This window comes from Melopsittacus undulatus, chromosome 2, assembly GCF_012275295.1.
Source record: "Melopsittacus undulatus isolate bMelUnd1 chromosome 2, bMelUnd1.mat.Z, whole genome shotgun sequence".
Taxonomy (NCBI): domain Eukaryota; kingdom Metazoa; phylum Chordata; class Aves; order Psittaciformes; family Psittaculidae; genus Melopsittacus; species Melopsittacus undulatus.
This window is the reverse complement of record NC_047528.1, coordinates 89,366,570-89,380,565: the sequence shown is the minus strand read 5'-3', so window position 1 is coordinate 89,380,565 and position 13,996 is coordinate 89,366,570. Positions and strand designations below refer to the sequence as shown.

The 13,996-nt window shown below is 44.1% G+C and overlaps 1 protein-coding gene across 1 annotated transcript in view; it reads left to right on the top strand.

The window, feature by feature from the left end:
• Nucleotides 1–8,494: 8,494 nt before the first annotated feature.
• The window catches only part of ABCG1 (ATP binding cassette subfamily G member 1), a 51,417-nt gene continuing 45,915 nt past the window's right edge, over nucleotides 8,495–13,996 (top strand). Inside the window, exons 1-2 of the mRNA XM_034060029.1 lie at nucleotides 8,495–8,604; nucleotides 11,563–11,806. Of these exons, the coding sequence (XP_033915920.1) occupies nucleotides 8,563–8,604; nucleotides 11,563–11,806 (286 nt within the window). The 5' untranslated portion in view covers nucleotides 8,495–8,562. The remainder of the gene's footprint in view (nucleotides 8,605–11,562; nucleotides 11,807–13,996) is intronic.

Below are 13,996 nucleotides of genomic sequence, written 5' to 3'. Positions count from 1 at the left end.
AATGGTTTGGGTTGGAAGGGACTTTAAAGATCATCCAGTTCCAAACCCTGGGCAATGGGTAGGGACACCTCCCACTAGATCAGGTTGCTCAAAGCCCTGATCAGCCTGGCCTTGAACACTGCCAGAAATGGGGCAGCCACAGCTTCTCTGGGCAACCTGTGCCAGGGCCTCACCAACCTCACAAGGAAGTATTTTTTCCTAATCTCCCCTCTTAAGGTGTAAAGCCATTCCCCCTTGGCCTGTCACTACATGCCCCTGTAGTCATCCTTTCAGAGATGTAAAAATCTCTAAAGTCCCTCAGGTCTGTCCTCTTCCATGCAGAAAAGTTATCTAAGCTGAGTTTGAGGAATTGCTGTGTTAGTTTGGGATGTCCAGGTATGTGGTCTTGTGCTTAACGACACAGCCTGCTTCCACTGAACAGATGTTATACCAGAAGCATATGCATGCATAGCTGCAGAGAGCTTCTCACCTGGGCTGCTCTACATCTGGGAACTCCAGCTGTCTACAGTGCATGCACAGATGGTGCGGAAAGTAGATCTGAATGGCTCAAAATAGAAAAAGGAAACAGCGGTGTTAGTGTCCATGCACTACATGGAGTGTACCTTGGTGGAAATTAAAGACTTTAACATGGGAGACATGCTGTATTCTGCAGCTGTTGGTAGTGAACCACCCCTGGAATGTTGAAAAGTACTGAGTTGGTAACATTTAAAAGCACTATGCCCAGTGTATAGTAGCTAGGTACTTTCTGTCTCACTGGACTGGAATACAGTGTTTGCTGCGGGACCACTGATACCAGTTTGCTTGTTCACAAGTAAGTCAACAACACAAGAGTCCCATTAGTGCTCCACATATGGGACAGATCCACTGTAAAACTGACATGACTCATAGAAGTGCAGAAAATAGCAGAGTAAATTAATGAAATTTGGAAAGAAGCTGCATGGTGTAAATCAATGAAGACAAAGAAGTATTTTTCAGGCCCTTAGGATGGAAAATAATGCTACACAGCACTTGCTGGCACTAAACTGCTAAATCATTGGCCTGGATTATTTACAGTTGTGATTCCTAAAAATATCTCTACAGAGAACCTTGACCATGTTGAATTAAATTTGGAGTCCTGGGGAAATGTCATTATTCCTAAAAATGTTGCACCAGAAACAGAAAAGGCTGGAGCAAAGGCTGGATCACACTGGGGTCTGTGACACCAGCTCACGGCACAGTAATGGAATGGCTTTAATAATGAACTACAGTATCAAACAAGATGCACAATGCCATGTACTGAGAAGACCGTCCTTTTCTGTGAGGAGGTACAAGCCTGATTTATGAAAATATATGCATGTTCACAAGTGATAGAGCTACATTCTTGTGAGGTTTGACTTAGTGTCCTATAACAATCTGTCCAATACCATAAAATAAGATAAATAGTTTAGTAACTGGTAAACTAACGTACCTCAAAGCAGTTATCACTGGGGAAGCTTCTAATGGGCATGTTTTGATTAAGATTGCACTGGAGATAGTGTTAGGCCTGAAGTGATTAAATATTTGCATCGGTGATTCAGCAGTAAATATAACTCCTTCACTGATTAAGGTGTGTGACTTATGCAGAATGGTAAACAAAGAGGCTAGAACTGTAGCATGCAATGATCTTGATAAGCTTGACTCAAGTGAAATGTATTTAAGTACCTGACTGCACAGATACACTTTTGGGAGTAAAGAATGAAGGTCATGCCTACAGAATAGGATACTGTATCCCAGCAGAAATGGACTCAGAACAGGATCTGGCAACTGAAAGATAAGCAAACCAGCATGAGCTCCCACAGTTTCCTACAGTGGCCAAGAAAGGTTATGAGATGCTTGGATTAAAGTGCATAAGCAGGGCAGAAGTAAGGTAATGTTAACTCTGAACATGGCCTTAGTGGGTCAACACTGGAATGCTACATCAAATTTTGGCATCAACTACTCTATGAAGAGGCTGACAAGGTATAAAAAAAGACCCAAAAATGGTTAGATGGCAGCTGCTTTACAGAGAGCCTTAAAAAGTTCTGTGTGCGTAGCTTATCAAAAAGATTTGATAAAAACTTTCATGTCTAAGTACCTACCTTCTTGGGACCAGGGGATGGAAAAGTACCAAATTGTAAAGGGCTTATTAACCTGGTTAATTACACGTTTAAATAAATAGATGAAAAGTGGAGTAGACATGTAAATACTCTACAAATGATTTTACAGCAAATGAAAACCTGGTGGAATAAAGTATCAAAGGTAACTTTGCCCTTCTTTGATTTGGTATTTTCAAATAAAGCTGGAATACCTGTACAGAAGAGAGCTGAACATTACCAACTCACATACAGGGTAATGGAGGCTGGCTGAAGGGCTGGTGACATATGAAGGACCTGACTAGCATGTATGGCCTCTTAGTCTGACTTGTATCAATTTGTCAATGGCCAAATATGTATGAATTGGGAAAGGCTCACCATGAAAGGCTTTCATGTCAAGTCTGCAGACTGACTACGTAAGTCAGGTGCTACTGAATGCTGTGGCTGTGAGGTTTGTGATGGTGCCAAATTATTTGCAGGGTTCCCAGTGCACCAGTCTCAAACCTCTATGAGCCATGCCAGGGACTCCAAGGAGCTCATCTCTCCAAGCTGACAGACTGTCACTTTGATAACCATGACAAATTTGTGTGTAGTTCAGGGCCTGCAATTCAGCTCCCTCACGGGTAATGACAGCTCTGCATCCTCAAGAGCCTTCCGGTGACCAGGCACCTTTCACAGAGTGCACTGCACTTATTTCTTGTTTCTAGATGTTTTTTTGGACAAAAGCATTGCCAAGTACATGTAGCAAGCAAACAAGCGTGCACTAAGCTTATGAGCTCCTGCCACACTCCTTTCTGCACATAATCCTGATAATTGGATGATAAGTGTGTTGTTGCTTTTCCCCCTCTCAGTCTCATGTGGGCTACTGAAAGGAGGGAGTGGGACAACTTTTTCAATGTCTTGTTAGTAGCTATACAGTTTTGACAGGGTTTTTAGCTTTCTTCCCCTGAGCTAAAGGAGAACATGCAACTTCTCTATGGGACTAACAGGCTTGTTTTGTTGCCTAGGAATCATGGTCATTATCTCCCAGGAATTTCAGCGCTGCAGAAAATAAATGTAATACAGCTGCAGGGACAACCAACGGAGGTTCATGTCACTCATAAAATGAACTTTGAGATGTGCCAGATGGCATGGTCAAGTTGGGGTTTTTTTTTTGCTGAGTCTCATATCTCTCAGAAAGAGTCTAAAATCCCCCATCTTCTGCATTTCTGCTGCCAGTCATGTACGAAACCATCTGAGGCAGACAGGGTTGGGAAAAGGACTCTTTTTCCTTATGTAGATACAGTGTTTTTCTGGCAGGCACAGTAACTCTGCCTAACCTGGGGCAGGGGGCTTTATTCAGTCCCCTGTCCTTTATAGAAGAGCTATGTATCCTGGGGTGAAACTCCATGAAGCTGTTCCACTCCACACAGAAACAGAGGAGAGGGAGCATTCACAACCCTTCCCCAGCTGGTGTAGCTGCCTTTTCAAATCAGAACTGCAAGGGGAAAGAAACCCAATGCTTTCCCCACAGAATACTTAACTTCAGCTAAACTGCAGCTAAAACTGGTCAGAAATAGATTGGTGTTTTGCTTGAATTTTTTGCCTTTGGATCTCAGAAGAGGGATGTTTGAGTACCCAAATGTAAAAAACTGACAAAATCTCAGGGAAAATAAACAGGTGAGACCTCTTGTGTTATTCCTGGAAATGTTACTTGAAAACAAACACAGCTTAGGTGGTCTCTGTCTATATAACACTGGCCACGGCTATTCCAAGTTAGGTATCTTGAGCCCTCCCCAGTTGATAGGGAAACCAAGATGGATTCAGAATCCATTCCAAAGCAAGGTAGATATTCAAGGAAAGACTGAATTTTTTTTTGGGTATGCCCATTTCTTTCCACTGACTGAAAGAGAGTTTGCATGACTAGCTTTGATACCAATTTTCTAGGCAGCTAAAATTAGAGACAAATCCCACCCATTATACAGAGTATACCTAACCTGAAAGGAATGACTGATTATGTTCTTCAATATTAAAGAGATCTGAAGGCAGATCTGTTTAAACTGACTGATCACATTCTGCTCAAATAGCGTTACGTGAATATTTCCAGTTTAGGAAGGGATACATTAGTGTCATGTACAAGAAGACATGACAAAATTGAGAGGGGTTATAACTGTTGTTCCAACAAATATGGAAGGGGAACAACAGGAAGGGAGAAGAAAAATGTGATCTAAGTTAGGGATTTAATGTATTTTAGTAAGATGCTTCTTCAAATTTCCAGTCACTGCCAAAAATACTGGGATATACTTTTTAGTTGGAGACTGGGTGCAAAGCTGCTAATAACTTCCTAGTAGTAAAGAAAAGTTCGATATGTCACTGGTGATTTGTTTGATGTATCACCTGAAAGTCATATGTAGGTTGGTGTCTTACAAGTCTTAATACATGGGAACCTGAACAGAGAATAGCATTTCTTTAGTTAAAATAATTACATTCCAGTAACATACTGATTTTCTTCCCCTTGATGCTTTCCTTTCCTGTGTCCTTTCCTTTTAAAGCACAATGCAGGCTCATGGCTGCCCAGAACCCAGCCTTTCTCACAATCAGACCATAAATTTTTTTCAACTTCATCTTTAGGCTGTTCGAACCTTCCAGTGTCCTTTCTGCTCTTATTTCACTAAACCTATAGAAATAACTGGGGTAGAGCATGAAAAGAGAGAAATTATACTTCAGAAATCATCCAAAACAGTGTATATTTTCAAATGGCAAAGTGACACTCCATCTGGGATAAATTGTTGTTGCTGGGGCTTTATTTAGGTCAATAATTGCTTGAGTATTTCACAGTGGGATGTATTTCTTTGTGTTCTCTGATCCTTTGATGTTTTAGGTAGACTTAGAATTACAATTCTGAAATTAAAACCCTAAATGTTTTTCTTTGATAAACTTTTTTTTCTAAGAACAGGACATTATTGACAAAAGCTCCTTAAATCTTTTCCATAGAATTCCTTCAACTCTGCCCAGACCAGCATAAATTAACTGCAAGTTGCAAACAGCTTGAAACAAAGGTTTTGTTGTGGTTCGTTGTGGTTTGTTTTTTTTTTATGAGCACTCCATCTAAAACATTTTGCCTTCAGTAGTTGAGATTTTCTTTTTCTCATCTGTCTCTTCAACACTTCTCAGTTGAACTTTTCCTACATGTTGCATCTCAGCAGTTAAGTCCATGCTGGCTTCTGCATTTCCCCAGGCTACTTCTATGAACTAGTTCTTGTACAGAGGCACCAGAGTTATCAGTACTGTATTGAAATGCCTCCCCTGGCTGTGCTGTAAATCTGCTGTCCCCTGCCACTGATGAGTTTCCACTTCACCGTGCCCTTCCCCAGTGCATTTCTGCTTGCAATGGATGTCCTTTTTCTTTCCTGTGGGCTGCATCAGTCTACTGCCTGCAATGCTTACCCTGCTGTAAAGCTTGGAAGCTACTACTATTTCCTATTCTATTTTAAGAATCAGAGTTTTGTCCCTGCCTGCTTGTCCTCACCTTCATTTGCAGCTTCTCTCTTTTTTTTTTTTTTGTCCTGGATTTTTTTAACATGGTTTTATATCTTTTTTATTTTTATTTTTTTTTTCCCAGAGTTGTCTTCTTGATCTTTTTGTCTGCAGGGACTAGGGGATCACTGGTAAAGTTAATGGAAGAGTTAATGAGGGAATGTAGGAATGCAGGAGACTTCTATTTTTATCATGCTTCGTCTTATGTAATCATTTTTTGCCTGTGCGGTATCAAAATAGATACCAAACAGAACTTGGTTTCTGAGAAACCTGTTTTATGTCTCAGTTTTTCACACACAGCTCCCTTAGATACTGATACTGTGGCCAGCCTGGAAAAGTAAGTTCTCAGGATCTGATCATGCATTCTTGCTCAGGAAAAACTTTCATGGAAGGTTCCAGGAACGGTGCTTGAGGCTGCAGGGTCGACCCATCACTTGTCTTTGTATCATGCCCGGTGTCTGTGCCTCTGTGACACTTCATACAGTGAAAGGTAGTTCTCAGATACACCATTAAAAGAAGTCTGGTAAATAGACGATTGAGCCCACACTACTTCAGCCATGACATTGACAGAGAAACTGTCACTTCATTCATCGGGGGCATACAACGTCTCATGAACTTGGAGTAGTGCTCCTCCTTGCATGCTGCTGGGCTGTGAATGTGGGGCAGTAACACGACTGAGCTGGTGAGATGGGTGAGCCCAGGTGGGCAGTGCAAGCAGCCCTGCAGCTGACAGGCAGTGCATGCCTTCCTGTGAAGTACTGGGCTGTGAAAGGCACAGTTCAGCCTTTAGCGCTGTAAGCTGCTTACAGATGGAGCTAAAACTTTTGTTTGTGCAGCAGATTTCGGTACTGTGTGTTTGAGTTTCGTTACAGCCTCTATGTTTTTTTCCTTACTTCTTCCTAAGCCTTTATGAGTTAAAACAGAGGATAATAAGCATCGTGCTGGATTGGTATCACACATTCACTAAGATAAGAATAGCTCTTGCTCTCTGTATCTTGTTCCATCTCACAGTTAAAATAAATGTATCTTTAAGCAGTTTATTTTACTCTGTAAATGCCTTAAACATATACAGCTGTATAGGACAAGGGAAAATGGCTTTAAAGTGAAAGAGCGCAGATTTAGATTAGATATTAGGAAGAAATTCTTCACTTATAAGTGTGCTGAAACACTGGAACAGGTTATCCAGGGAAGCTGTGGCTGCCCCAACCTGGCAAATGTTTAAGGACATGTTGGACAGGGCCTTGAGCAACCTGGTCTAGTGGGAGGTGTCCCTGCCCATAGCAGAAGGGTGGAACTAGATGATCTTTAATGTCCCTTCCAACCCAAACCATTCTGTTGATTCTATTTCACAGCCTTTTTCAGGTCCTGTACGGAGATAATGCAGCCTTCTCAATGTTTCTAAGGGAAAATAAATGAGAGATGCTTGAACAAATTATAGATACTATCACCACAGCCTCCAAATCAAGTTAATTAAAACCCTGGACCTTCACTGGAAGACTGCTTCATAATTTCTCTTTATTTCTGACATTGAGAGAGAATTGCATTTCAAATTTCTTCTCAAACACAGTTCAAGCCTTCAGTGAGTATGAACCTATATGTGTTTGGTCTGGTATTCCAGAGCAGGTAGATGCTGAAAGAAGAGACAAAATCAGCTGTAGGCTGGGTGAGTATCAGCGTGATGCTTAATATAAACCAGCTTGAGCTTAAGCTCTTTTGAATATATCCATCTCCTGGCCATTCTCAGGAGGGACGGTACTGTGGGAGACGGGCTCTGATCGACCTGGCATAGATGCTCTGTGCAGCAGTTGCCTCCCTGCAGCACTGTGCCTCCTGCAGTAAACAGCCCTCCACAGCTCAGCAAGGATAAAACACTTAACTACCTTCCAGGGGCTTCGTAAAGACTACCTCTGTCTGTTTACAACGGTAAATGAGCACCAAGCATTATGGCAACCCCCTGTAGCAGAGATGATGAACTCGTGTAGAACATTCGGTAGACACTTGGGATCCTGCTCTTGGACCCCTGCTGTCATTTATCACCTCTTCCTACAGCTTCCTAGAGAGGGAGCATCAGCGCACACCAAAAACCGGCCCAGCAGGTATGTAACCTCTCAGGCATTTCAGGCAATTGGCGGCTCTTCCATTATCTGGCTTCTTGGTGAACTGGCTGGGCAGAACTTCCTGCCACTGGGTAACACAGCTCATGAATCTATCTCACAACCTCATCATGGGTCTAGATTTGAGTCAGTAGCACTAAAGCAACCCGAACAGCAGGTGAACAGCACCCACTGCACCTCATAAACATGGGGTTTAGGCCCCATCTTTGCAGGCCCATGCTGAAATGCAGGTGTTTGATTTGATGGGAAAATGAATGAAGATGGAAACTCAGTGAGAACCTTCATTCTCCCTATTTCTGAACCCAATAGCTTACAAATCAATGGCATGCAAGCCCCAGGGACCAGAAGAGCCATCTCCTCCTCATGCGGGCAGGGTGGCACAAGACAACATCAGAAAGTGCCTCGACTCCCCATTTCCTCGGGGAACGTCACCGCGCATCCCCTCCGAGAGGCCATGAGGAGCCGGGCCGGGACGTGTGCTGGTCACGGGTGTGGAGGCAACGCCGGCAGTCCTCCCCAGTGGTGCCCGGGTGAGCGCTCCTCGCCGGCAGTCCCCTGGGGAAGAGTCTGCCGCCTGTTTGGACAGAGGGACGCCGACGGCCCTGGCCCCCCACGGAGGGGGCTGCACCGCTCAGCCGGCTCTCCCCAACCTCGCAGCAGGGACCGGGGGGCGGGCAGCCCCGGGCGGAGGCGGCCCCAGCGCGAGGGGAGGCCGCTCCCTCCCTGCCCGCCTGCCTCCCGCGGCCACTCCGGGCGGAGAGGCGGCACTCGAGGGCTCGGCGCGGCGCCGGCGGAGCTGTAGCAGCAGCCAGCAGCCAGCAGCCGGGCGGGCAGCGGCGCACATGGCATGTCTGATGGCGGCTTTCTCCCTGGGCACCGCTTTGGTAAGGCGCGCCCTGCCCTCCTTGCCCACCTCCGCGGGGTGCTGCGCGGCCGCGGAAGGGCGAGGTGTGGGGCTGGGGGACACTGAGCGAGGGCTCCGCGGGTACTGTTCCGCTGTCCCTGAGGGACAACCGGGGCTGGTCGGTGGTCCCGGGGCTGCGTCCTGCCGCCGGGTGCGGGGTTCGGGGCAGCCCCCGTTTGGCGGCTGGCAGCGTGAGGGGACGGCGGCGCTTGACCGCTAGTTACCTCAGTGCTGTCGCTAAGACGGGGGGATTAGCGGCTGCTCCGAGCATGCTCCTTGCGCTACTGCGCCCCGTCGTTTTCAAAACAGATTTGCGGAGGGACCATAACCTTTGCATAACAGCCGGGGCGGCATGAGGCGGGCGGGCACGCACAGCCAGCGGGACCGTCCTGCCGCTGCGGGCCGGTGGTGGGGCCTTGCACGGTGGGCGCCGGGAAGCGGTTCAGCGCCTTAGCGGCAAACTGTAGGGAAAGTAAACCTGTACGAAAGCGGCTGTGAGCGTAGCTCTTGAGAGTATAGCGCTCTTCGTGTCTGATGCACGGAGGGGTTCAAGTGGGTACCAGTTTGAAGGGTTTGTTGGTGTTAGCCCGTGTGGGAAGGGAATTGGGGTGTGCTCGATGAGTTAGTTACACAGGGCTTGGGTAAGTCTGTGGCTGTCATATCTGTGGGGGTTTCCCATCTCTTCACAAACAAAGATGATCCCGTGACTGGGAGCTGCTTCTGCCACCCCAGGCCCTGGGAGGATCCTCATCTCCGGGCGGTGGTCGCTGGAGAAAAGCAGGCTTGTGACCAAGGACTGGCAGGACTCTGTCACAGAAAACAGGCATTTCAGTCTGCTGGGTGATTGAAATGGTTTGTTTTATGTGGCCAGAATCAAAGTCTCTGGCTTCATACTGCCAGATGAATAAGTAGGCGGACAAGGACTTTGTCCAAAGGATATTTCTATTTGAGTTGATTTGAACTAGAGAAACTTTGACCATGACCGGAATGCTCAAGGTGACCGGCTCACTGAGAGTTGTTTTTTTGGATATTCCCTTTGATGTGTGAAGTGGTTCTTCTGAACTAAACAGCTTATGAGTGACAACCCCTGAAAACATTCAGAAAAGAATACTGCTAACTCATCCTCTCTTATTTTTTAGGGAAGAGGGAGGTTCCCCTACTTTAATTGTTCAGTTCTAGGGTGTTTTACATTACTCTTGTTATGTTCAAATTGCATACCATTACAGTCAGATCTGTAAGAAATTGGGAGTGTTACTGGATACCTGACCTTTAAGTAAGTTGAGGGCATGATTAAAATCTCTTGAGAAAATGAAGTAAGCGGAGCTGATATTAACATCCAGAACTTGAGGCATGTGCATGGAGAGCAAGACGACCCTCGCTATGTAGTGGTTATTTAGGGGTACTTTTAAAATATTTTACATCAGTGGTTATGTAGGACTTTTTTTTTTAAATATTTTTCATCTGCATTAATGTCAAGTGACTGATCTGAGCAGCACTGTTTTTACAACATAAAGGGAAAGAACAGTAACCGTGACAGAGGATGAAACTGGCACAGAGAAAAGGGGGCAATGTGACTTCTCTGTGGCATTGGAGGATAAGTAGGGGGAGACGGTGGCTTGACCTACAGCTCTCTGTTTGGAGGTATTCCAGCACTAACGCCTTGAAAAGTAGTGCAGCTCATAGGTTTTCCAACAGTTAACTTTTGGGGACATGTAGGTTATTGGGCAGATGTGACAGCATGGAAAGCCTAGCACAAAAGAAGTCTTCTATACAGATCTCCATTAAAAATACTAATATTTTCTAATAAACAACTGTGCAGATGTTGGGCCCTGCTTAGGACATACTCCAGACAGCAGATGATAGCAAACAGCCTAACTCTTCAAACTTGTGTTTAACTGAAGAAAGTTCATTATTGTTTGGCTTTATACTCAGCCTCTTGATATTGGTGCAAGGTGCCTATGCAGGTGAAAGTAATGGAAAAAGTTCAAATTTTGTGTGCATAATAAAAAAGAAGAGAAAGGCAGGCGGCAGGCCATCATCATGGTCAGGAGAGGAGGGGAAAGAGATTCAGTCCAAAAAATGCCAAGTGGAATTACACTGAGTGCTACAATGGGCAAAGCATAGTAAGAAGTATGGCTGTAAGCATGGAGCATTGACCTTACAATGTCAACAGTGCAAGTAGTTTAGCAAGGTTTAATATGTTTATGTAGCTGATAAGATTTCCATTAGGAATCACTGTTGAACAAGTAAACTGTGCAAGGATTTTGGGTGGAAAGCATTGTGCTTTTCTAACAGATGTCTAGGAAAGAAGTACCGTTCCAGGTTGCAAAGTGTCCAGAACTATCAGCACAGGAGCAAATAAGGCACAAAATCATACATTTTAAAATCTACAGAAATATAGCTTGTGCAGCTTCACATTTATGGAATGACATGCCAGGCCAAAGGAATGGCAGCTGTTAGACATTTTGAGTGGTTGTCTTCTGAAATGTCTGCACAAATAATTGTTTGGCAGCTCCCTTCCGCCTTCAGCTCTGTCCCATTACAAGCCCTGGAATCAGAGTAACTATAACCAAATTCTTTTGAGTGCATGAGAAACCAAACACAATGGGGACTGAACTTATAAATGTATTAGTCTGGTGCAAGAGCTACCCTGTTCTGACAATACTAATATCCTGTATATACACCCTTTGAGGGGTAACTGGTGCTAAAGGAACTGCCCTTTGTGTGCTGCTGAATGCGAGAGCTCATTTACCTCTTCTGTCAAGACACTGGCAGAACAACCAAAACATTGTTTTTTGTTTCCCCTTTCACCTTTTAGTACATGACTGTGCTGGATTCTTGTGTTACTTAAATAATAATTCTTCTGGGGCAGAAGGTTTGGAAACACGTTCCTAAGCAAAAATCTGTGAACTTTGTCCATTCTCCAACTTCTCTCTAGAACGGCAGCAGTTCTGCTTGTACCATGGCCGAGCCAAAGTCGGTGTGTGTTTCGGTGGATGAAGTGGTGTCCAATGGCACAGATAACCAAGACATTCGACTGATGAATGGACATTTTAAAAAAGTGGACAGTACTCTGACAGAAGCTCATCGTTTCTCCTACCTACCCCGCAGACCAGCTGTGAATATTGAGTTTAAAGAACTGTCATACTCTATCCAAGAAGGGCCATGGTGGAGAAAGAAAGGTGAGGAAAATGTAATGTTTTGGCTAACATATAAACATTATTGCCCATGTGGGTGCTCATGCTAGGTGTAATAAATCTGATGTGGAGCAAGTAGAGGAAGCACATTTTCAGAGTTGCTTTTTGCTTGGCTTCTTGATATACCCACTGCTTCCACTTGACACAGGGGAACTTTCCTGGAGCCTGATGCAGTATAGGGTATGTGGCTTCTTGCACTCCAAGAAACTGTAGGTGCAATAGATCATACAACTGTGTATTTTGGCCTCCTAATTCTAAAGTATCTGAAGTAATTATAGTGTTGCTGTGATGCCAAGTATCTGTCCTGTGATCTTGTATGTCTACAAGTTATTGTTGGTAGTGGGTGGAGCATGCAGTAGTTTAAAGACGGGGGTGAGGGGAAAGAGGATGCTTTTTTTACTTTTGCAATTGGCTGTTTTGTGAAATGGTTATTTTTTTCAATACTATTTCAGAACAGACAGCGTCGCAGAATTTCAGAAGGCATTTGAAACCAGGGTAAAAATTATGCTCTTAAAGTGCTGTGTTTAGAAATAAATGCTGTGAGCTATAGGAATGTCAGACCATGCCTATCTCTTGGTGTTCTATGATGGGTCTCTGTAAGCTTACCATTTCTTTTAACTGATGAAAGCACTGGCTATTGCTAGGAATGAATCCTAGCATATTCCATAATAGCTAGGAGTAAATCCTAGAATTTAGTCAAGGACTAGGATGCTCTTTTGCTAGCTACTTTGCTAATGCACAGCAAAGAGTTCACAGTCTACAACACAAGGCACATCAAATGATTGCATCTCAAGGAAGGGATGTGTTACCACTTTCACAATCCAGTTGCACTTACAGTGGCTCTGAAACAGTTCTTCTGGTGCTGATTTACTGATGGCAATAAGGAAGGCATATTCAGCTCTCTTCTTTATATGCTCTTGGTATATTCCAGTTCTGAAAGGTGGCTGTAAGGTGGCTCTGTCCTTTTTCATCTGCTTTGTATGCATTCCTTTTATACTTTCATCTGCTTTGTGTAGCCATGTGTTTTGTAGAGTTTTTGTTTTGTGTGTGTGACTAGTCATCTCCAAAATGAAAACTGGGTTGTGCAGTACATTCCTCCTAGCACAAAGAAGTAAGCCCAAGACAAAATACTGAAATCTTAAGGAGAATTTTGTGTACTAAATGGTGTAACTGCTTTTCCTTGAGGAATTCTCTCTTAGTAATGTAAATTAGTATGGTTGTGTGCTTTAGTTCTTTTTAAGAGATAAGCCCCTGCCAGTATGCTGCTTACCTGAGCCATACTTGATACCTGCACTTGCTCTGAATCTATAAATCTACTGGCTTAAAGGTTCTACTTGAAATTGTTTCATAAAGTACACTGCTGCTGTCTGAAATTGTGTAATTATCGCAGCACCAAGCCTCGAATAGTCTAAAAATGTGTGGTATGAAAAACACTGGAGCTGTGGCCGTGGAAGTGCTAGTGCATGTGGACAGCCTGTGCATACAATTATTAATTTGTTGAAGGATGTGCTGACTTGAGGCTTTAATGGCTTTTCTTCAACATCAAAACTGTATGTACATGCACCTGCCTTATTTTAATTATTGATTAAAATTGCATGTAACCATACATAACAAGGTAACAACGTAACAAGGTGAACGACTTGATTTGGCAGCAACTTTTGTATATTCAGAATTATTTTTTATCTTGCAGAACAAACTGAAGTGTTTTTTTCCCCAGAAATTGAGCTAGGTTAAAGTGTCTCACGTAAGATTTTAAACCTTGAGTTTTCTAACTGGATCTCTTTCTCATTGGCCTGAAATGATTGAGGGGTTCTGTGCCAAAAACCTCTATTCATATTTGGTGAAATGTGAATTTCACCAAGCCATGCCTGAGTGGCATGGCTTGAACACAGTGGCACATGTGGCACATGGCAAAATGTTCTGCTGCTGAAAAAGACTTGGTGGGTTATTTAACTCAAGGGTATGTCTGTGAGCAGATCACTACCCTTAGATTTGATAGAGGAGATTAAACTTTTCTTGCCATCTCCTCCATAAGCAGGAGTTCATATTCTCTCCTTACCTGGTCTTGCACCATCTGTGCACCTCAGGCCTCTAAGGACAGCCTGGGAGTGGCTGTGAGGCATACTGGCTGCCAGCAGGTCTTGGCACTCTTCTGCTCACCAGGGATCTAGAACA